At 39.6% G+C, this 23,941-nt stretch overlaps 1 protein-coding gene across 3 annotated transcripts; it reads right to left on the bottom strand.

Moving 5' to 3' along the window:
* Positions 1-6,147: 6,147 nt before the first annotated feature.
* On the bottom strand, positions 6,148-20,116 carry LOC130912763 (myogenesis-regulating glycosidase-like). 3 transcript variants are annotated; one of them, XM_057830771.1, is made up of 7 exons: positions 20,008-20,053; positions 15,884-16,071; positions 15,485-15,786; positions 14,557-15,088; positions 11,723-12,527; positions 9,635-9,744; positions 6,148-7,650 (listed from the first exon to the last, which is right to left on the bottom strand). In XM_057830771.1, exons 3-7 carry the CDS (start codon positions 15,760-15,762, stop codon positions 7,303-7,305), a joined length of 2,073 nt encoding a protein of 690 aa, XP_057686754.1. In that variant the 5' UTR covers positions 15,763-15,786; positions 15,884-16,071; positions 20,008-20,053; the 3' UTR covers positions 6,148-7,302. The 3 variants fall into 3 exon arrangements, with proteins under 3 accessions (XP_057686754.1, XP_057686756.1, XP_057686755.1); XM_057830773.1 differs by lacking the exon at positions 15,884-16,071 and having other exon boundaries at positions 20,008-20,116; XM_057830772.1 differs by lacking the exon at positions 20,008-20,053 and having other exon boundaries at positions 15,884-16,872.
* Between the last annotated feature and the right edge of the window lie 3,825 nt (positions 20,117-23,941).

Below are 23,941 nucleotides of genomic sequence, written 5' to 3'. Positions count from 1 at the left end.
AGTTAAACTCCGTGGATGATTCTGCTGAGTGGGCCAAACATTGAACTGTACAATGAGGTGGTAAATTTCTAAGTGAAGAATGATTGACTTGAAGAGAAACGAATGAACATAACTGAACACCACTGAGACACATCTCCAAATAAATTTTATTTCTGCAGAGGCATGGCTCAATTCTTATGTTGCTGTGCCAAACACTTCCATGCAGATGGTTCAATCTGTACAGAGCGCTTGTTCACAGCCTGTGGTTCTGGTCTTCGGCCAAGTAACTGCCAATCATGGTACCAACAAATGTCATCCTGGGTACTTGGCCAGTGGAACGTGTTTATGCCATGGCTGTGCATACACTGAACTTTCACACTGTGCCCTTAGACCTCTCTGATGACATCTCAATATGCTTTATGGTCATAACTAACGACACACCACTTTCCAATGCCTCAATCATTTTTGGTCTCAAAGTATTTTCTGATGTCTTTTCACATGCTGGGGACTCGTTGGATGAATCCGCTGGAGTGAGCTCTTGATTGCTTGGTGGATTCTCATAGTGCCCATTATTGCAACTATTGCAGGTACTTCACTTTTGGATACAATATCCTTTCCTGAGATGTAGAACAACTCGACAGATGTGTCAAGGGTTTTGAGCTTGTCAAACAAGGTCTCAGCATCAAGGATGTCTTTATCTGCTGACCTCTTGAGGATCCACCCACAGGATCTGGTGCCCACTTGCCATGACTTGCCTCAGAGTAATTTAATGTAATTTCTTTGAAGCCATACTAGTAGGGCTTTGTTGAGAGAGGAGAAATGTCCTTTTTTGTCGATACCGCTTCGCAAGCCCATTACTGAAAAAATTAATTCTTCTGACTTGTAGGTGTCGTTCTCTCACTACCTTCAAAATTGGATCGAAATGGGCCCAGACAGCCAAGGGATCATGTCTATTGGAGGGTCATTTGGAGGTCCTTTCTTTCTACAGATATTTTATTTTTTCAGGGTAAGCATCACGACATTCCTGATTATCTCCTTACTATCTCAGCTCCTTTTGATCTCATACCTTGAAAAGTTCAACACAAAAAGTGTAACTTCACTAATTTAATGGGGATTAAATTTGGCTTGCCTAATTAAACTAGGCTTTCTGTAGTGCTGCTCTGATACATTTTTACCATGTCTAGCATGACCTGTTATAAAATGTCTGTAATAGCTCTTTTCATATTAGCATGTTAACATTATCAGTATGTGGCTTAAACTTTTAAGAACCCTGTCCACCCCATCATGGAAGCTTTGCTGACAGGGAGGACCATGACAGGGTGGAGATTTTGTCTAATATTAGCATTTAATAACCATATGGTGGACCCTTCAGTAAGAAAAATGGTTCAATTAGCAAGCAGACTGTGGACTTTTTAACATATATCTTTCAAATTTATCAAATGTTTTTATATTAATAGATATTTTATAACGACAGAGTGGACACGTTAAGCTTGACAACATCTGACTACACACAAGTGTAAATACTTACTCTAAAACTCGTCTGTTTCAGTCACCGATTAAGGACGACTAAATTGGTCTTATTACATCACTGAAAAAATTAGCGGGTTTCTTAAAGAGGCCGTTTTCCCTAAATGGCAGGGTGGACAATTTTTTCAGGGACATTGTATTTTGGGGGAAAATTTTTAAATATTATTATGAAAGTAAGGATATAGACCCTACTCACGTGACGTCACAGCCACGCCCCCGCGCCATGTTGTCCGGATACTAGTCATGTTAATGCATTAGCGCTTCGTAAATTCCTCCTATTATGGCGTGTTTTTCTGCTTGTTAACATTAATAATCAAAATGGTGAAGTCGTGTGTGGCGGTCGGTTGCAAAAACAGAGAAGATAGACGGAGAGACTTGAATTTTTACCGTATTCCGAGAGACCCGAAGAGGAGACCGAGATTGACTGCTGCAATTCGACGAGAAAACTGGGCTCCAAACGACTACCACAGATTACGTAGTAGTCATTTTATATCTGGTAAGATGCATTTAATATATATTTAGAGGCTTTTGGGCTGAGAACCACAATTAAGATCATTGCTAGGCTAATCGCCGACAACATACACGCAGACGTTGTGAATGAACTACCTGAAAATATATAATTATAAGGGGATAATCAGACAGTTGTCATACAATTAATTTACAATTTCACTATTGAGGTCAAAAGCCAAAAAATAAATTCAACTAGGGACAATCTGGAGTAGTGCTATCGCACTTCATATTTATTACGTATTATATATGTATACAGTGAGAGTGCTATCGCTAACCCATATAAACATTAAAAGCCCTAGCTCCATTGACAAATGATATGAAATACATTAGACTTGACAGTGGATGTTAGCAAGAACAAAAGATTTTGAATTGAACATTTCGTAACTCACCTTCTGAGCACAAGATTCCTGCCGAATTTTCGTGTACGAGGACCTGTTTCACCCAACCAGCAACGTAGCATTTATAAGCCTCCAAGCTCTTAAAGTTTTTCAAACTTTCGTGAGAATAAGCTGATTTTGTGTGGACAAGATAGTTGTAAATATCAGGATATCAGATGTCAGGCGAAGCCAGCGGGTCGAAAAACATCGATTTAGGCATCAAATACGGATCTGGCGAATGGATAAACTGAAGCTTTTCCACGTAACGCCTTTTATGCAACGGATCCAATGAGTTTACAGCGTCAGATAACACCGGGGCTTCCATGAATTGCTCTATAACTTGCTCGACTAATTGAAAACAATGAGAATAGGTCTGAAAAAGAGGTACAATATGGCGGCCGGAAACAGCGACACGCCCATTTTGTGACGTAGGTGAGTAGGGTCTATACATGATCAAAATGACCAATTCAATCAAATAACTTGTTGTGACAATAAGTTTATATGTAAAAATGTTTCATTTTTTAAAAATCATTTAACCATTTGTTACACACACTAAAGTTAGCAGTGCAGTGTGTGGGACATGCCAAAATGGAATATATCAAAAGGAAAAAGCACACATAAAATAAAGGAAACACATTTTAAGAGACATAGTTGTCCAGATATGCAGGGCTGCAGTATTTCTAACGCTGAGTAGAACAGAGACCACATTTATAGCTTGAAAGTAATAAATTCAAAGGACTTTGTGCTGTTCCTAATGGTGTTTCAGTTGAGGCCACCGAGAGCAATACCACAGAAACAGCGCAAAAAAATGCATCAGATAAAAGTTGCAATTCATCTTTATTCACAGATCAATAATAATATATCTGTATTGTTTTTGCACGAAACTGCCTGTGTTGCTACCAACTGGGTTTAAATAAAAGTTGATTAAAGGTTTACAGTTATTGAAATAGTGGTCATTGACGCTGTTTGTAGCGGCGCCATCCGTGGTTTAGCAATGGAATTAAGCCAACTGTTTAGGTGATTTGGATTCGTTTTGTTTTACACTAAGCTTTTGAAGTAGTATGCCTGACTTGGTACTATCGCAACCATACAACAGAGATAAATACTTGGCAATGGGACAAAAATACAGACATGTGCAAATAGTAGTACTGATTTTCAATAAACAGATGTCATGACAGCAGGAGCTGACAAACATTAAGATTTGCAACATAATCATCATCAAGCAAATGCCAGTAGGTTCAAGTGACAGTCATGTTTGTATGAGGTAAAAAAAAAATATGCGTGAAAGGAAGTAGGAACGTAGAAATCAAGGAATGGCAGCACTGGTTGAGGAATGTGAGGTGGGTCTTAAACTAGTGTCTGCATGCCGAAGTTTGAGGCTCCACGAAATAATTGGCAAGAAATAATGTATTGAATACTCTGATACTATTGCTATGTGTCGTCACATCAGAAAATGGAATTAAGTAGTATGAGAAAAGGTGTGTTACAGAGAGTTTTGAGATACTTCAAGGAGTATATGACTGGTAATGCCTCCCAACATCATATCACAACTTGAGGAAAATACAGCTTGCGTACAATTTTCAACCCAGAAACGGTCTGTTTTTTTCCTTGTAAAGATTAAAACACCATTCAAATTTATTTCCTCTAAAACATAATAATTTGTCATTGAAGCAGTTTTTTTTCCTGAAAAATATTCAACGGTTTAATTCCCTCAAATTCAGAAATTTTTTAATCCTTGCAAGAATCCCCCACCTCCTTCACGGTGTCCCTGGGCTCAAGAAACTTGAGAACCTAGTGCATATTAAGTACTGTAAATTAATAAAACACCGCAAAGAAGAATAGAACAGCGCATTCAACATTTATGCAGCACAACAGTTGTCAAGTTAACCCTTAATATTGTCCTAGATAAAAGCAATTCCACTCACAGGATAACTAAAGTCAATCTATGGCTTAGGTGAAAGGGTGTACTAAGTTGTACAGTGTACGGCACGACACTGACCGTAAAGACACATTGGTTAGCTTACATTATGGTAAATTAGCATACAAGGAAGCGAATCCTTCAGACTGCGTGGAAGACTACAGCAATGACACAATCGGAGATTGTTTACTACAGTCTGTAGAAGGCACATGAGAAAAGGATGGAGAAAAACAATCGAGTTTGATCCACGATCTGCATGCAGCATTCCAAAGGCATGAGCTTCATCTAAATGACAGTAGCCATTGGAAGATTTGGTGGAATCAAACATACAGAATTGATCACTATCAAGGCTGCATGAATCATGCCGAAAACAACAACTTGCTTCTGCCTGCTTTGACAATGACCAGCCTAGTCTTTGACCTTCTTAAAAAGACAAGAGTCTCACTTACAGCCATTTGAAACGGCTACAGTATGATGACAAGGCAATTTTTATCAAGTCATGTATGATATCAAGGGTGGACTGGCATATAGGCATACCTTAAAATTAGCGCCCCCGCATAATCCAAGTATTATTTACGGTAAATGCAGCAAGCAGCAAGGCAGTTGACTTCCGTGTGTTGTTCACAACTCTTACAAACACTCTTAACACTCTAAAATATGTATAATGCCACCATTGTCATCATTTAAAAATGAAATAAAAGTCGGCTGATCTTAAAACCGCTTCATCTAAAACGCCTAGCAAAAAGTATGGAATCACCAGTCTCGGACGAGCACACTAACATTTTATCATGTAGAACAAACTCAGATAAAAGCTTGAAAAAATAAGGAATTAGTTCAAAAGTGCAACTCTTTAGCATTCAGAAACACTAAAAGAAATGAATAAAAAACATTGTGGTGGTCAGTATTCAGTAAATGTTACTTTTATGGAGCAAGTGCAGGGAAATATATATGGAATCACGCCATTCTGCGGAAAAAAATATGGAATCATGAGAAACAAACAAAGAAATAACAATCAAAACACATCTCTAGTATTTAGTAGCACCACCTCTGGCTTTTATGACAGCTTGCAATCTCCGAGGCACAGACTTGATGAGTATTCTTCATCAATTTGGTGCCAATTTCTTTGCAGTTGCCAGATCATCCTTTCAGGTTGGAGCCGTGCCGTGGACCTTTTTTTTTTTCTATTTCCACCACAGGTTTTCAATAGGGTTGAGATCTGGGCTATTTGCAGGCCATGACATTGTTCTGGATGAGTCTTTTTCCAAGGAATGCTTTAACAGTTTTAGCTCTGTGGCATGATGCATTGTCATCTTGGAAATTGACAAACATATTTTCAATTGAAGGGATAAGAATGCTGTCTAAAATTTCAATGTAAACTTGTGCATTTATTGAATATTTAACAACAGCCATCTCCTTAGTGCCTTTGCCTGATATGCAGCACCATATCATCAAGGACTGAGGGAATTTTGATGTTTTCTTCATGCAGTCATCTTTGTAAATCTCACTGGAACAGCACCAAACCAAAGTTCCAGCATCATCACCTTGTCCAATGCATGGACAGTCAAGTCAATCAAGTCCATGCCTCAGAGACTGCAAGCTGTCATAAAAGCCAGAAGTGGTGCTACTAAATACTAGAGATGTGTTTTGATTATTTGTTTCTCATGATTCCATATTTTTTTTCCTCAGAATGGAGTGATTCCATATATATTTCCATACACTTGCTCAATAAAAGTAACATTGACTGACCACCACGATGTCTTTTATTCTTTTAGTGTTTCTGAATGCTAAAGAGTTGCACTTTTGAACTAATTCATTATTTTTTCAAGCTTTTATCTGGGTTTGTTCTACATGATAAAATGTTAGTGTGCTCGTCCGAGACTGTGATTCCAGTACTTTATGCTAGGGGTTGTACATGTGCGTTATGTGCGCTGTCACGTCAATACAATATGATGCGATTCCCCTGAGCAACCGGTTGTTTTAGTAGATGGTAGTTTATAGTACTCATTTTTGTGGCACAGTAAATCCACAAATCTACTTTTGGTACTGGCTAAGGTTGATTAATATTAGTAGTGGACCTCTCTGACTACTCCCATACTCAAAACTATGCATTCTTACTGTACCAACGTACCAGGAAAAACAAGTAAAAGTCCTGCATGTAAACTTTAATCAGGTTACAGTTCTCAGTTTTGTGTAACTGTAAATCCACAATTCTGAAGAAGTTCTGGACAAGGATGGTGAATATTAGAAGTGGACCTTTCTGACTACTCCCAGACTCAAAACTACAGATTTTTACTGTACTAATGCTGAGAGAATGTGAATAAATATCCTAAATGTGGACTTTGATCTGGTTACAGGTTACAGTTGTCATTTTTGTGGTACTGTAAATTCACAATTTTGAATACGTTCTGGCCAATGTTGATGATTATTAGTAATGGACCTCTCTGACTATTCACATACTCAAAACTATGCATATTTAGAAATTACAATACGAAAATTTAGAAATTTTGAATTAAAACTCCTACATGCATACTTTGATCAGGTTACAAGTCTCATTTTTGTGGAACTGTAAATCCAGTTCTGAAGACATTCTGGACAAGGTTAGTGAATGTTAGTGGTGGACCTCTCTATTTTGCTGGCTGGATGGCTTCCAACATCGTCAATGAAGTGTGCCAGTCTTTCACTGACTCTCAGGCCACTCTGTTCCACCAGTCCACCCCTGTATGAAATACATTGCTTTCACAAATAAATTAAAAGTAAAATTGTTTCTTGAATGTGCTTTAGAACGATACTGAAAATATGCGACACGCCCCTGTTAACACATACCAATAAATAGTCAAACTATTATTTTCCCAATCCGTGCTACTGGTCGCACAGTTATATTCCTTTTCAATTACCGGAAAATTGCTGCTTGGCTGATTTGGCACATGTGTTCAAGACAATGCTGTATATAAATGCAAAGAGAACGGAAGGGTCTTAAGGCTTCAGTTCAGTTCAGTGAACCCATGTAAAGTAGGCAATCTCATCCAGGTCGACAGGATAGTCAGTAAGGTACTTGGGGCCCTGAACGAAATGTTCCCCCTTGTAGCTTCTCCACCTCCCCGCCGGCAAGTAGATATCCCTTTCCTGCTTGCCCGCTTCCAGGACAGGAGCCACCATCAGCTCATCCCCAATCAGGAACTGGGAGTCCACCTTGTAAGCTGCTGCATCGTTGTTGGCGATCCACCAGAGGGGTCTTATGATGGGATCTCCTGTGTTAAGCACTTCGTTGGCCAACTTGAGAACCCTAGGGGCTACTAGGGTCTTGTGGAGTTTTGTAAATTTTTGCGCTATCTCCACCACCTACACAGAAATTTGAACATATTGAAACAATGTGCTGTATATGGAGCAGAAAATGCAAAGTAACACAGCTCACAGTCACCTTTGAGATTTTTATAACAGCTTTCTTACATAGCAAATTTCAATCACCCTCTGAAGTATAATAATCAGTATACAGTAATCTCTTGCTAGTTCGCGTTTCATAAAAAAAGGAAAAAATATGCGTTGTTTTATTTTGAAGCTTGAGAGCGAATGTTTCGAAGTCAAACATACAGTACATGACTCATGGGCTTTGAACGAAAGCTGTCCCGACTAGTCCACGTAATCGATGACGTAACTGTGTCGACAAGCACACCATCCGCCGACGGTTAATGAAGGGCTAAAAAAATATATATTCGTCGAAAGTTGAGAATGGCGGACGCTCGGGATGCAAGCGGAGAAAGGGCACAAACCCAAAACAGAGCACCAGAGTGGCCAATGCATGGACTTATTTCAACAAAACAAAGTAGGGTACATTGTCGTGTGTAGTCTCTGCAATGCCAAGCTTGCATACCACGACAGCATGTCTTCCATGAATGAACACCTGAAGCGCCGTCACCCAGTTGTAATTTTGGAAGACTACAGGAGACTAAAATCTGGCAGATCGTATATCCATATAACTAACTAACGACATTGTTTATTGAAGTTGCCTTTATGTGCGTCATATCAACGTTTTTTTCATGCACTTCACCCCAGTGACACGTGACAATTATTTATCTACTCTGCTGCTGCTCCGAAAAGCTGTAGGCCTCACAATCTCTGTAGTATGTCCACAGCATGCAGATTGTATTTTTTAGAATGATGGATGCTCCCGCTTGAGGAAAAGACATTACCAAAAAAAAAAAAAAATGGATACACTGGCCTGCTTACTATAGTCCATGACTGCACTAATCTTACGTACTTTATATTATAAATTATTATTATGTATATACATATAGTAGGTACTATAATATTAATGCTACATTTTTTAATATGAAGTTTTTATTGTTTTGAATCGTGTTGGGAAGATGAAGTGAAGTCACACTGTTCTGAATCTGTTTTCACTGCTTTCTTTTGCACTAGTAATGCTGTCAGCATTTGATAGCATTGTTTATTTGTGATTTATTTTTATTTATGCGTTTATTTGTACTTTAATAAAGAATTTAAGTGTTCCAAAATGTTTTTTGTGAATTATTAGGCATCAACTAAAATTTAAACGCTAGATTACTAAAAAAAAAAAAAAAAAAAAAAAAAAATTTTTTTTAAGTGAACTAATCGTTAAAAAAATCTAATCGGGAGAACAATAGTCATTTGGGACAGCCCTACTTTGTACATAACCATGGGAACTCAGGCTTGATTGACACAGGACAACACCAGTGAGCACGATCACAGCCACCCCAATTACGATCGACAAGAAAAGACCGCCAATAAGAATGGCTTTATCCATGCGCTGATCAGCTGCGCACATCTCAGCCACATCACTTCAGGGCCAGTGTTAGGGTGGGAGAAAAATACATTTGTCCAATGCATTTTTACTGCCATTGACAACGACAGTTGTCCAATCCATTTTGACTGAGAGGGCCATTCACAGCCACAAAATGGAATGTCTCTGATCAGATCACGTGAGCGGAAATTGGCCCGTCATTTTTATAAAGAATCGGCTGAAAAAGATTGAGCTGCTAGGATTTTTTTTTTAATTTTTTTTTTTTATTTAAGGGCTACAAACAAGCAACAAAATAAGATGTAAAAGGATATTGTCAACAGAAATAAACAGAAATATGTTTTGGACTACGCAACATTTTTAGAAGATTGGAATCGGGTAGAAAAAGATTGTTATAATCAAAAGAAATAAACAAATACATACTGTATTTTGCAATAAATTCATGAATTAGTGAATTACCAATGTGTCAAATCGGTACTCAGTATATAAGTCATGCACATGGGATATACAAACATGGGAAACACATGGGAAGTAATGTATTATACTCACTTCATCATCATAGTGCCATGGTGGTATAGAAAACTGCATAGCAGGCATGAATGCAGACAGTTCCAACCATCTGATGTAAAGTTCTCTGTCGGGCAGGTCAATCCCATTGTCTAAAGTACAGCATACACAGTACTACAGTGGGTTATTAATATTAAAGGAATTGTCATCATTCTGACCAAGTGCATCCCAGCAGAAAGAGTTTTGTTGTAGAATTACAAAAATAACAGAACTGAACTTACGTTCATAACCCAGGGACTACTTGTATATTACGTATATTATATATATATATATATATATATATATATTTGATCGAAAATTCGATGCTGAAAACCTTCGGCCGAAAATAGCTAAAATTGCATTTTCGGTGTGCGGTTAAAAGGCCTAAGGTTTACCACCGGAAAGTGTGAAGAACCTTAGTCCTTTTGTGATGACGTAAACAAAACACGGTGAGCTCACACTACCATAACCATCTTTGAACAGAAATGTATTAGTCTACAGGTTTTCACGACCATATCCCAATGACAATCACAAAGGTATGACATTTATTAGTTCAAGCAAAGTAAAATAATACATATTCACAGTACAAGAAAATAGTTTCCATGTCCATCGATTGGTAAGAAAAAGCTTTTTGTACGAGTGACGTGTGGGCGCTCAATTATAAAATAAATAAGCAAATAAATAAAATAAAATAAACGCTCAATAAAGCGTTATAAATAAGCGTTTCGTCAGGGGGGGACATATCACGCGGGGCGGCTATTTTTCGGCACAATACCTGTTGCACAATACCGGATCACATCGAGTGTCGCGCAGCCAATCGCCGTTTAATCAGGCTGGGAGCGACTTTGCTCAGCTTCGTCGCCGCTAGAACTCGGCCCATTGGCCTGGCTCTTGATCAATTCCACTTGTTGCACAAGAAAATGGCGAGTCTTATTTTAAGGAGTGGGAGAGATCGAAACAGCGTTGTAAAGAGCTTTACTACTAGTTTGAAGAAAACGGAATAGCTTTATGTTGTTGCTGTGAACTGCAGTTCCACACAAAAGTATGTCGACATCTCATTTAGCTTAGCAATTGGAGGTGTGAGACCCATTTTTCGAATGTCTCAAACTTGCCGTGAGCTGCAATTTCTGACGGGATGGAAAATCTGACATAACACCTGGAACGCACCGTCCCAATGGGTTTCTGAATCGGCACTTTTCAAACTAAATTTCTCGAGCTTCCGGGTTTGTAGAAGCAATGCCAGGGCAAAGGGCATTATTTCGAAAATGATGATGATGGTGAATTAATTTATTTGTTTAATGAAATAAATAATAAATTATATACACATGTGTATTGTTCGGACTTTTGGTTTTTCCAATATTCGGTTTCGGCCAAACATTTTGCTTTTGGTACTTTCCTAATACCGTATTTTTCGGACTATAAGTCGCAGTTTTTTTTCATAGTTTGGCTGGGGGTGCGACTTATACTCAGGAGCGACTTATGTGTGAAATTATTAACACATTATTATATCATTTCACTTGTTATTTTGGAGTGACACTGATGGTTTGGTAAACCTGTTAGCATGTTCTTTATGCTATAGTTATCTGAATAACTCTAAATAGCTATGTTACATTAACATACCGGCCACGTTCGGATTTTTTTGTTCATCCATCATGTAACATTATCATACTGTACACTTATTCAACATGTTGTTCTATATTTTTTTATCGTAAATTGCCTTTCAAGATGAAATATCTGTTCTATGTGCTGGATTTTATCAGGTAAAATGCGCCCAATGTCCCCAAAATGCAACTTATACTCCGTTGCGACTTATATATGTTTTTTTTCCCTCTTCATAGGGCATTTTATAGCTGGTGTGACTTCTACTCAGGTGCGACTTATGGTCCGAAAAATACGGTGTGTGTGTGTATATGTGTATATATATATATATATATATATATATATATATATATATATAAAAAATATATGCAGTACTTAAAAAAAATAAATAAATAATAAATTGTTGAGGGAACACCTTTACACATGGATATTCACATATTTATAATTGCAGTAATTTTGTTCTTTAATTTATACAAATGTGTAAGACTGTACCTGTCATATGGTCAGCGTATGCATTCCCACCGATCATATCAGGCAGGACAAACTGGTACCCCAGAATACTGATGGTTAAAACTGTTGGGATGATAGACTTGAGGCCAAGCTCATAACCCCAAACAGAGTCTCTGTCAATGATCCTGTAGAAACAGGAGATGTTCTGACTCTGGTATCCCACCCGCAGCTCAGCCCGCTCACTAAACGGAATGGCCATCTCTGTGTAGAGGCGAGTGAAGGTGGAGGGGTCCGTCAGTGGGATTACGGTGCTAAACTGTTGCGGCAGATAGCTTGTCTCCCCTGCGTCAAACTTAAAGGATGTTACACCGTAGCGTTCTTTGAGCTTGGTTAGTTGGACCGCATACCAGTTGCGAGCATTTGGATTGGTAAAGTCCAAGATTCCGCCGATGCCATTCCACCAGCGGACAAGAGCTGGCAGCTCACCGCTGGGGTCACGCACAAACAGACCATCCTGAACGGCAACACCAAAGTTGATGGAGTCGTAGTTGATGAACGGGTGAGTCCAGAGCGTCACTTGAAAACCATCTTTTCGGAGCTTGTCAAACATACCGCTGGCGTTAGGGAATTTTTGGGGATCGAAGTCAAACTCGCCATAGTCGGCGGTGTAGCGGTCGTCTAGCTCTAGGTGAGAACAGGTGAAGCCATATTTGATAATGTCCGAGGCGTACTGCAGGAACTTCTCTTGGGTGATGGATGTCTTGTAAAGAGCCCAAGTGGACCACAGTGGATGTTTGAAGACTTCAACGGAAGGAACCTTGATAGGCTTTGGGAAATAGCGACGCACCTAACAAAACAAAAACACATTCTGCAAAACCTTTTGGACAAATACGTTCAAGGCAGTGGCGGGCCTTACATCGCTGTTGTTTTAGCCAGGCCTTTTAATTTTAGTCTCAGTCTTTCGGACAAAAAATTATTAATCTTAGTCATATTTTAGTAATTTCAAAAAGTGTTAGTCTTCATCTAGTTTCAGTCGACGATTATTGAAAATGTTTTCATCGATAAAATTCAAACCTTTTAATCCCAAAAAAAATTAATAAATAACTACAGGTTCCCAACAATTTCGAATGAACATTGACAGACAAGCACATATTGTCGCATCTACAAGGACGATCAACATGGTGATGATAATACACAGTAAAACAAACCAACAAAATCAATTATACCCACAAGGACGCCACAAAGTGTATAGAAAATGTCGCCCAAGACTTTAAGAAAACGCTCGCCACGCTAAATGCTAATGTGAAAGCTAATGCTACAAGTTACATTTAATGTGTGATGATCACTCAGCACAGACCTTTAAAGGCTCAAGCAACATTGCATATTCTGTCTTGCCAAGATAAGAAAACAAATCTTAATACATGTTTCAAAACAAGCTAGCCTAGATCCTGGGGTGGGGGTGGGGCAGCATGTACCATGAGTGACACGATCAAACATTGCGACGATGCAGGCTAACTACACATTAGGCCTGCACAATATACAGTGAGGAGAACAAGTATTTGATACACTGCCAATGGGTTTTCCCATTGGCAGTGTATCAAATACTTGTTCTCCCCACTGTATCTTTGAACATCCCCATCGGGATGTGCACATGTGCAATCGTTCCATCACAAGACGCGCAATTATTTTTTTCTTTTACAACAACATGAACGTGCGGCGTTTGGCTAAGAGGTCGAATGCCAACAAGCCCTATTACACATACAATAAGAAAATATCACACATTGTGAACATATGACAGAAACAATGGCCCATTTTTGTTCATTCTCATCTCATCAGACGAGAACTGGCATTCGTCTTGTTAAGTTTTAGTCCCCAAAGACATGTTTTTAGCTCGTTATCTTCTCGTCACGAAAAAATTGTTCGTCGACGAAATATTTTCATTAACGTATCGTCATTGTTGACGAAAATAATGATGCCTTACATTTAGTACCTCTCAATACCACCGTGATAAAAAGTTAAAATGACATGTTGGCTTTTTTTTTGGTGCCGCTTTTCTTCTCCTGGTAAATGGACTTCCACTTGTATAGCGCTTTTCTACCTTAAAGGTACTCTTTGCGCTTTGACAACATATCCTCATTTACCTACTCGTGACGGAGCATCACAAGCATCATGGGGTTCACTATCTTGCTCAAGAATATTTCAACAAGGTCAACAGGCCGGGGAATCAAACCCACAATCTCTGTGTTGTGGAACGCCTACTCTACCACTGAGCCAAGCCCGCTGTGCCCTGGTAGTAGAGGGGCAAGGTGACATTGACCAAAACTGAACTACACATTGACCAAAGGTCTCAAAGCAGGAGAGGAGGACCTGTTTCCTCACTATCACCTTCTTTGACGCCTCGCCTTTTTGATTTTACTGGATTAGTTGTCCCAATCACTTATTTTTGCACCAGAGTTTAAGTCACTTGATTCTTAGAATCTGCCAATACCAAATAGCGATCTGATACCTCGGCAATTTATTAATTTATTACATTTTTTTTTGTTTCTATTAACAGTATCCTTTTCCATTTTATTATGTTGCTTTCTAGCCGTTATAAAAAAGTTTTTTCGACGATATCCTTGTACAGCTTATTTTGTTGCTTTGCAGCCCTTTAAAAAAATAAAACCAGATGAAAACCCGACTCATTCTCTGCCATTAGTAACATAGATGTTACATTTATTTCAACTGAGAAGGCTGGCATTATGTGGTCATGTTACACTGGCATTGATAACGATAGACATCCAATGCAATTTCACTGGGGTGCTGGCAGCAATCGAACGATCCAATCATTTCAACCAATAAAACTATTGTATGAATATACTGTATACCACGCTTACCATGTACTTATGAATTGAGGTGACGTCTGAGCCAACACAAACTCTGTAGCTGAGTTCTGGCGAGGCTTGTCGTCCTTCCGGTGGTCTGAATGGAGAATCCTGGTATCGGGCCTGGAAGTAAAGTGTCATGTCCTTCTCAGACCAGCCCAAATGAAACGGCACAGAATCGTTAATTTTGATGGCAACCGCATTGGAGGATAGCCAGTAGCGTTCTAGAATCCCCCCAAAAGCGTTCCGATTTGAGTAGACGTCACTGGTGACGAAAGGCTGCGGTTCCCGCTCGCCCTCAATTCTGATTGGCCAGTGCTGAGTGGCAGACTCTGCCCCTCCGTACCAATGAGAGCCATTACAAGCCATGGTGTGCTCCACAGTGCGCTTATCTTCTAGAGGCTCCCAGCGCACACGGTAACACATCACCGTGTCCTTCAGTCGAACTGTGTGGATAAAAAAGTTGATCTTGCCAGCATCTGAACGAGTGCATCTTAGAATATTTTCCTCATGGGAGCAAGAGTCTAAATCCAGGTGGGCGGACCTACAAAACAAGACAAATTTTGTGGGGAATAGCTTTATAACATTAACTCCTGGCCAATACGTTATATTAGTGTGAGTTGGATTAAGGTCCACAAGCTAGCTGTGTAGCCCCTAAGGGGCTAATCAATTGTTCAGTCTCGTTAACATTATCCACTGACATATTTCAGCCACACAAAAGAGGACTTGTTTAGTCGATAGACTTGGATGTGTGGGGTGTGTAACTATTGTGTCAGGGTTGCCAGATGGGAAAGACACAGCGTAAAACCCACCCAATTTAATAAAAAGCCGCCCAAATGTCCTCAATCTAGTAGTTATAAGAGTAGTGATAATAGCTCATTCTGCAGATGACCAAGACTTGGATGTCTGAATATTTATGTAGATAAGAAAAGAAACTCACCTGAAAATCATGGTGAATATAACAGCGCCCGTCTGGTTCCGGATTACAAAACCATCCTTGTTGAGGTCCAGCAGCTCTGTCTTCACGAGCTGGGCTTTGCGAAGAGAAGCCGAATAGTAGCACCAAGCCACGACGGCGGCCAGCACCAAAAGACATCCCAGGACGCTTGTAATTACCAGAGGTCGGGCTTCCTGAGTTCCTCGCTTTTTAAGTGGGGAGTTCCCGGGACCCTCGGACATGTGCTGCTCCCCGGGGACCACCGGAACAATCTGGTACATATTGAATCTTATTCAGACCAGCACCTGTAAATAAATGCAGTAATGAGGATTTTTGTAACAGAGCTTTCTCCCGGTACAGTAGTTATGGAAAAGGAGAACGATAGATGAATGTTCTACCTACCTCTCTTAGGTAATGACGTGATAACAATGTGGTAAAATTGTGGTGTTGTGGAGGCACAATACTTTTGCCGTGGTGAGTTAACTGAAGTTGAAGTTTGTAGTGATGCAACGATACAGTTAAGTCACAGTTTGGTACGATTTTCGATATGAGGGACACGATTTTTGATTCGAGTCCATACATTTAATGCTCTGAAACAAAAAAATACAAGTGTTTATTGTTTTTTTAATTTTGCTAACAAGCAAAAATAACAATGCCATCATATAAACATGCATTATATTTATGTGCTGACTTATTACTGATCTGAAGAAATTTTATATAAAAGTGCTGAGAACAATCTTTACTGTTTGTAAAGTGAGGCTGGGCACAGTTTTGATTGCTTCTGCTCTCTTAGCAGGTATGTTTACCACATGAGCAAAACATCCTATTTGTGGTCCGAGTCCATCTGTGTTACATACTGAATTAACTATATTGGCAGCATTATCTGTATTCACTGGTATGGATTGATTTGGCCTGCTTAACTTCCATTCAGTCATGGCGGTTTTTAATTCATCGATGTAGTATATGGACTAGGAGTGGGAACCTCTTGATACCTCGCGATACGATTTGCGATACAAAGTTCACGATAACGATGATCTGACGATATAGCGATAGAACGATTATCGATACATTGGTCAGGAAATCATTCTAGGATATACTAAAAACAGCTAATTAACAGAAAAATAAGCTTCTAGTGTGAATTGGAATGAGTTTATCACTAGTAGACGTCCAATCCATTTGAACTGGGAGTGTGGCAGCGAATGAACATCATTCCCTCCCTCCCACTTCAAACAGATCGAACGTCTATGGCCGTCAGTGGCAGTCAATGGCAGGCAATTAGGTAATTTTGGGACATTTAAGGTCTCACTGGAACAGCGCCAAACAAAAGTTCCAGCATCATGACCTTGTAAAAGTTCCAGCATCATCACCTTGTCCAATGCAGATTCTTGACTCTTGACACCTTGTCCAATGCAGATTCTTGACTCTTGACAAGGTCATGATGCTGGAACTTTTGTTTGGTGCCGTTCCAGTGATATTTAGACAGATGATTGCCTGAAGAAGACATCAAAATTCCCCTCAGTCCTTGATGATACGGGGCTGCATGTCAGGGAAGGGAATGGGTGGATGGCCGTGGTTAAATCTTCAATAAATGCCCAAGTTTACAATGAAATTTTAGAAGACTTTCTTATCCCTTCAATTGAAAATATGTTTGTCATTTTTCAAGATGACTATGCATCATGCCACAGAGCTAAAACTGTTAAAGCATTCATTGGAGGAAAAACTCATCCAGTCAATGTCATGGCCTGCAAATAGCCCAGATCCCAATCCTATTGATAACCTGAGGTGGAAATTGAAAAGAAAAAAAATGTTCCACAGCAAGACTCCGACCTGCATGGAGGATCTGGCAACGGCAATCAAAGAGAGTTGGCACCAAATTGATGAAGAACACTCATCAAGTCCATGCCTCAGAGACTGCTGGCTGTCATAAAAGCCAGATGTGGTGCTACTAAATACTAGAGATGTGTTTTGATTGTTATTTGTTTCTCATGATTACATATTTTTTTCCTCAGAATGGAGTGATTCAATATTTTTTTTCCCAGCACTTGCTCTATAAAATCAACATTTACTGACAGCCACAATGTTTTTATTCATTTCTTTTAGTGTTTCTGAATGCTAAAGAGTTGCACTTTTGAACTAATTAATTATTTTTTCAAGCTTTTTATCTGAGTTTGTTCTACATGATAAAATGTCTGAGTGAGTGCTCGTCTAAGACTGGTGATTAAATACTTTTTGGTAGGGGTTGTATTATGGTAAGATTTTGATAACAACTTGTTGGTTCTTTTTTCTTTTTCTTTTTTTTTTAACATTGACACCTTTTTAAAACGATACCTCGATTCTTGGCAGGAGCATAGCGATAACCTTTTGGGATACAAAGTATCATGATATATCACTATTTCGACATTTTGTCACACCCCTAATATGGACTACGCGTCCCATGTTCACTCTGGGCTCACGCAGCCAATGGCCTAGGACTTGGGGGGATCTAACGTAGCACATCTAGGTTGCATGTGCATGTTTTCTGAAACAGCAAAAAAAAAAAAAAAAAGCTTGTTGAATTGATGCGACAAAAAAAGGGCAATCCAACATAAAATGTATCAAATCTTTAAGAGTGACGAAAGAGTTGAGGAGGCTTATTTATCATATTTAGTTTTATTTGCTCTGATGGGGAGGTTCAGAACATCTTAGCTGTCAATGTGCACTTTGGACTTATATTTGTATATTTATGTTAGGCTACTTATACATTTCCTTATGATTTAAAAAAAGTCAATGTTAGCAAGATCTTCAAAATATATTCCATTTCACTCTGCATAATATAGTCATTTGTACTTATTTTTCTGAATGTATGTTACTTTTATCTTTATTATTAAAAAAAAAAAAAACAACAAAAAAACAAAAACACTCAGGTGACTTGAAGTTCCGATCTGAGACCCCCACTTTGGCCAACTTTCAAAATTATCTGATATGCATGTGTGATAAATCATTGGAAAGCTTAAAATCTCAATTTTCTGGGGGGAGAACATTTTTGAACAGGAGGGCATTTTGAAAAAAAAAAAATTTTTTTTTAAACAGCAAAACCCTAACTGGAGGCGAGAGCACGCGAGAGCAGAATTACAGACGCCATGACTTTAACGAGATATTATTGCGTACTTACCTTGTTTCGATCCAAAAACTCCATGTAGCATGTATCACTGAGTGTCAAGACACAGCTGTGAATGGCCACAGCCTGGATTTTTGGGGGATTTTATGGGTGAAACATGGTAATTTAACAAGGGTCGTGATGCAGAAATCGCAGACATCAAGGGGTGGTCGAGAGTTTCTTTTTCGTATATTTACCCTTTTAAACTTTTTTTTTTTTTTTTTTTTTAGTTTTTCTTTGTTTGGATCGATTATTTATCATCTAACATATTGGAAAAAATGTGACAGTAACAAAATAAATACAATTAAGTGATAGTTATGACGAAGATATCCGTGAATTTTTTACAGACACCATTTTATTCATTGTGACGTAATTTGTTTAAAAGTTTAAAATATGCGAGTGAATAATTTTTAAAGTCGTTTCTTTTTTTTTGCCAAATATTAGACGTCAATTAATGATTCTAAACTAAAAATGACATTTTGAATAATAAATATAATTAATAACCTTCGTTTTATGGATGGGTTGAAACAAAATCGGTTGTGCGACGTCTGTAAACGGGGGTTTCCAGGGTAAAACGGACAAATTAAAAATCGTTCAGGGACTTAATGTGCGATGAATCTGCTATTGCAGCATTTAGAGATATTGTTCTATCAAACACAACAGTTGTTTCGGCTTAAAATAAAGCAGTTTCTTTTGAATTGGTCTTGTCTGCGTTTTCCGCCATATATATCCTATGTTCTTAAGTAGTTAAAATTGAGATTTGGCATTTAGTATGTGAGGAAATGAGGGAAAATAAAAATTAGCAGATGGAGGTTGGGGTTACTGCTGTTTTTGTAAACTTTTATTTTGCAACTCATTGAAAAAAAATACAATTTGGAATGAAAAATAAATACAATTTTTGGCTTCGTGGCGACCTTAACGTCGGGGAGTTCTCGGCAAGAAATTCTAGCCACTTTCACCCCGGTTAAGAACCACTGGAAACAGTATAGCCACTGCAAAAAAATAAGACTTCACCGCACTGATTATTTTCATTTGCTGCGTTGACGTATAAATAATTACGCCTCCTGCGTAGGCTTGCTAATGAGGAAGCGAAAATGCTGAGAACAATATGAAAATAATGCGTCTCTGATATTTGTATACACCTAATATATCTAGCTATCGAAGGTGACAGACGGGCGGTGTAATAAACAATTGTTCGGGGAGTGACCGGTTTTTTGTTTTCAACGGGCCCAGATGTAACATAAAATCTATAGTTTGCGAGCGGTCGACGGCACTGAAATCAACACTGTTACCATTTTATATCATCCCAAGTTGGCCCTGTCGTAAGGGAAGATGTAACTCTTAACCCTCGTGAAATTGTCAGAGAAAATAGAATGTAGAAAATGCTTACTTTATCAAATAGGTTTCTTTCCTTCAAGAAGTCACCCGCGAAGAGCTGCGCAGGTGCAACACTGCAGCTGAGTGGTCCCGCCTAACAAAATGCGAAATCTAAACCGGATTCGTCCAGACGCGCGTCAATCACATACTAGAGGCTTCGTGGATATGTAGTTCCGCAGTTCCGCCGACTTGCGACTACAAATAGTGATTGTATAAAATGATTAAATTATAAATGATTTATACATGAAACGTTTTGAATAAGAAATACCAGAAAATGTAAAAATGAATATATAAATTCAAAAAGCCAATTGTGTGTGTGTTTTGTTAGTCTTACAACAGAACAGGTGTCACGAGCAGAGGTGGTTAGAGTAGCAAAACAATTTACTCAAGTAAGAGTAACGTTACTTCTAAATAATATTACTCAAGTAACAGTAAAAGTAGTCATCCAAAAATTTACTCAAGTACAAGTAAAAAAAAAAAAAAAAATGCTGAAAAGAATACTCAAGTAATGAGTAACATTGTAACTTTTTTTTTTCAGCACAACTTTATATTATATATATATTTGTATTTGTTACTTACATTATCTACAGTGGTATGAAAAAGTGTCTGAACCTTTTGGAATTTCTCAAATTTCTGCATAAAATCACCATCAAATCTGATCAGATCTTTGTCAAAATCACACAGATGTAAAAACAGTAGGGCTGTCAAAATTATCACGTTAACGGGCGGTAATTAATTTTTTAAATAAATCACATTAAAATATTTGACGCAATTAGCGCACATGCCCCGCTCAGATTAAAATGACAGCAGTGTAATGGTGAATGGGTCCGCTTGTTACTTGTTACCTGTTTTTTTGTTGTTTGGTGCCCTCTGCTGGCGCTTGGGTCCAAATGATTTTATGGGTTTGGGGAGTGAGCATGGTGTAATGACATCAACAATGGCGAGCTACTAGTACATTTTTCTCTAAAAGTTACTCAAGTCAATGTAACTGAGTAAATGTAACACATTACCACCCACCTCTGGTCACGAGACATTTTAATTTTTGGTTCTCCTGTAAGGAATGCTGACTGCTTTAGGGACGATTAGGTAAATTAACTTGATTTTGACGTTTCACTTATTGATCTAATTCAGAAAAATGTTGGTGACAGCATGTCACATTTAACTTAGCTTGTGAAATGTCTTTCGTACAAAAATATTTGATCAGATCTGAATATTGCTGTTTGACTGATTGTGACAAGAAGATCACTTCCCCCCGTTGTCCATAGAAATCAATGAAGCTTGAATTTGACTAGGACCATTTTAAAAACATTTATCAGTCACTACATATGCATGGTAATCATTAGCTCATTGGCTCCCATTGACAGTAAATATTTTCATTTTATATAGCTTCTTTGTTATGAGAGGATTATATCTTGTTTTTCTTCTTAGCTCTCAAAGGCAAACAGTTTTCTCTTTGCTGATTTTGTTTTACTTCCGTGTATTATTTTTCCCTTCTAAGTAAAACACACCGGTATAGACCCTACCCACGTGACGTCACAACTCTGCTCTCCTGAATGGTACCGCCCAATTGTCCGTCAAAACATAGTGTTAACCTGTTACGGCTACGTACATTCCTTCTATTTACGGCGTGTTTTTCTGCTCCTTAACATTAATAATCAAAATGGTGAAGGCGTGTATGGCTGTTGGTTGCACTAACAGAGAAGATGGAAGGAGAGACTTGAAGTTTTACCGTATTCCGAGGGATCCAAAGAGGAGAGCGAAATGGACGGCTGCAATTCGACGTGAAAACTGGGCACCAAAAAATCACCACAGACTATGTAGTAGTCATTTTATATCCGGTAAGATGCATTTAAGATATACTTAGAGGGTTTTGGGCTGACAAATAACCACAATTAAGATCATTGCTAGGCTAATCGCCGACAACATACACGTATGTATGTAGTGAGAGTGCTATCGCTAAACCATATAAACATTAAAAGCCTTAACTCCATTGACAAACGACATTAAATACATTAGACTTGACAGTGGATGTTAGCAATAACAAAAGATTTTGAATTGAAAATTTCGTAACTCACCTTTCCAAGCACAAGATAGATTCCTGCCGAATTTTCGTGGACGAGGAACTGTTTCACCCAACCAGCAACGAAGTATTTATAAGCCTCCAAGCTCTTGAAGTTTTTCAAATTTTCGTGAGAATAGGCTGATTTTGTGTGGACAAGATAATATCAGCGTAGCAGATGTCAGGCAGACAGGGCGAAGACAGTGGGTCGAAAAACATCGATTTGGGCATCAAATATGGATCTAGCGACTGTATAGAACGAAGCTTTTCCACATAACCCCTTTTATGCAACACATCCAGTGAGTTTACGGCATCAGAAAGCACCGGGTCTTCCATGAAATGCATTTTAAATTCCTCGATCAATTGAAACCAATGCTAATACAGAGACAAAATGACGGACAAGTGGGCGGAACCATACAGCGAGCACGTGGTTTTATGACGTCGGTGGGTAGGGTCTATACCATTCGATGCAGTTCAACTGATTTTGTCCCTTGCAAATAAAAGAGCATGTCGGGTAAAAACTTTTTTTTTTTCTTTTTTTTTGGGGGGGGGGGGTGTTGCTTGTTTTTTGTACAGCGTACTATGCAATGGAAAAAGTTTCTAAAGGAAATAAAGACAATATATATATATATATATATATATATATATATATATATTTTTTTTTTTTTTTTTTTTTTTTTAAACCTGTCCTGTTCAGCTGTTTGACACAGAGAGTGGAAGTCTAAGTGCCCGGATTCTGAACAGTTTTAATGTTTCACATGGAGAGTCTGACATACTCCCATTGTGATCATTCAAAATACCTTTTTATTATGACAAAGCAGCGAACAGGAAGGGATTATGGGGGGACAGAAGAAAAGAAATACAAGAGAAGAAAGAAAAGAAACACATACACAAACAACAAGAAATACATTGAACATCTAAACTAGTTACTAATATGCTGGTGCTATCGTCAGCGAGATGTATTTCCGGTTTACACCATGTGGGGGCCAATTGGCCAGTGAAAGAGGAGAATGGGGGTGGGGGTGTCTATAAGACTATATATAAGCTAAGTGATTGAAAGGGGTAGAGTGTACACAAATCAGTTCTGTGATCTAGAACCCAGTAATCGTGTGAATCTCTTATGAGTGTAAGCCCGTTGGCGACCAACCCTATGCCGCCGCATCGCCAATCCCGGCACCGGAACCCCCAACCCGAGCATGCCCTACCACATCCAGCAGCATGCAAGCCCCACCGGGCGCGCGACAGCCACGCAGACGGGCGGAGAAACCGCGCGGGCGCCAACCCAGGGCCACGGCCCCCATCCAGCCAGCCCAGGGAGGGAGGGCGGGCGGGGCGGTGGGTGGGCCATGCGCAGCCCATCCCTCCTCCCGCCGCCCAGCAAAGGAGCCACCGTCCCCCCCCCGGGACCCAGGGTGGTCCCCCGGGCCACCCGCGCGCCCATCAACCGGCCTTCAGGGATGGCAGGAGGGGACGCATCACCAACCCCACGCCTACACCCACCCCCGCCCGCCCACCCGGGCCACGAGCCACAGCCCCCCAACCGGCACGGCACGCCACGGGACCCCCAGCGGCCCACCAAGCCCCAGGCAAGGCAGGGTCCCCCGCCGGTGCAGGCGACACCCTGCTGATACACCGGCGCCCAGCCAGCGACCCGCGACGGAGCGCAGGGCGGATGCCCAGCCAGAGAAGAGAGGGGAAGGCGGAGGCAGGAGAACGCCCAGGAACTGCCACGGGGCGATGCAAGATCGGAGACCCAACCCCCCAACCCACTCCCGCGGCCGGCAGCCGAGGCAGAGGGGAGGCCACACCCCGGGAGCCACGCCATATAGAAAAAGTGTGGGACCCACCTACCACCCTATTACTGTGGCTGCCAGGTTCCCGACTGGCA

Source organism: Corythoichthys intestinalis, chromosome 3 (assembly GCF_030265065.1).
Source record: "Corythoichthys intestinalis isolate RoL2023-P3 chromosome 3, ASM3026506v1, whole genome shotgun sequence".
Lineage (NCBI taxonomy): Eukaryota > Metazoa > Chordata > Actinopteri > Syngnathiformes > Syngnathidae > Corythoichthys > Corythoichthys intestinalis.
This window is presented reverse-complemented; position numbering and strand designations above follow the sequence as displayed.

Excerpts from the sequence above, each read along its gene's own strand:
- LOC130912763 (XM_057830773.1), bottom strand. The coding sequence starts at position 15,762 with ATGTACCAGATTGTTCCGGTGGTCCCCGGGGAGCAGCACATGTCCGAG. Across the intron at positions 12,528-14,556 it reads CCTCAATTCATAAGTACATG|GTGCGTCGCTATTTCCCAAA; the intron begins GTAAGCGTGGTA and ends TTGTTTTGTTAG. Across the intron at positions 7,651-9,634 it reads CATGGCACTATGATGATGAA|GTGGTGGAGATAGCGCAAAA; the intron begins GTGAGTATAATA and ends ATTTCTGTGTAG.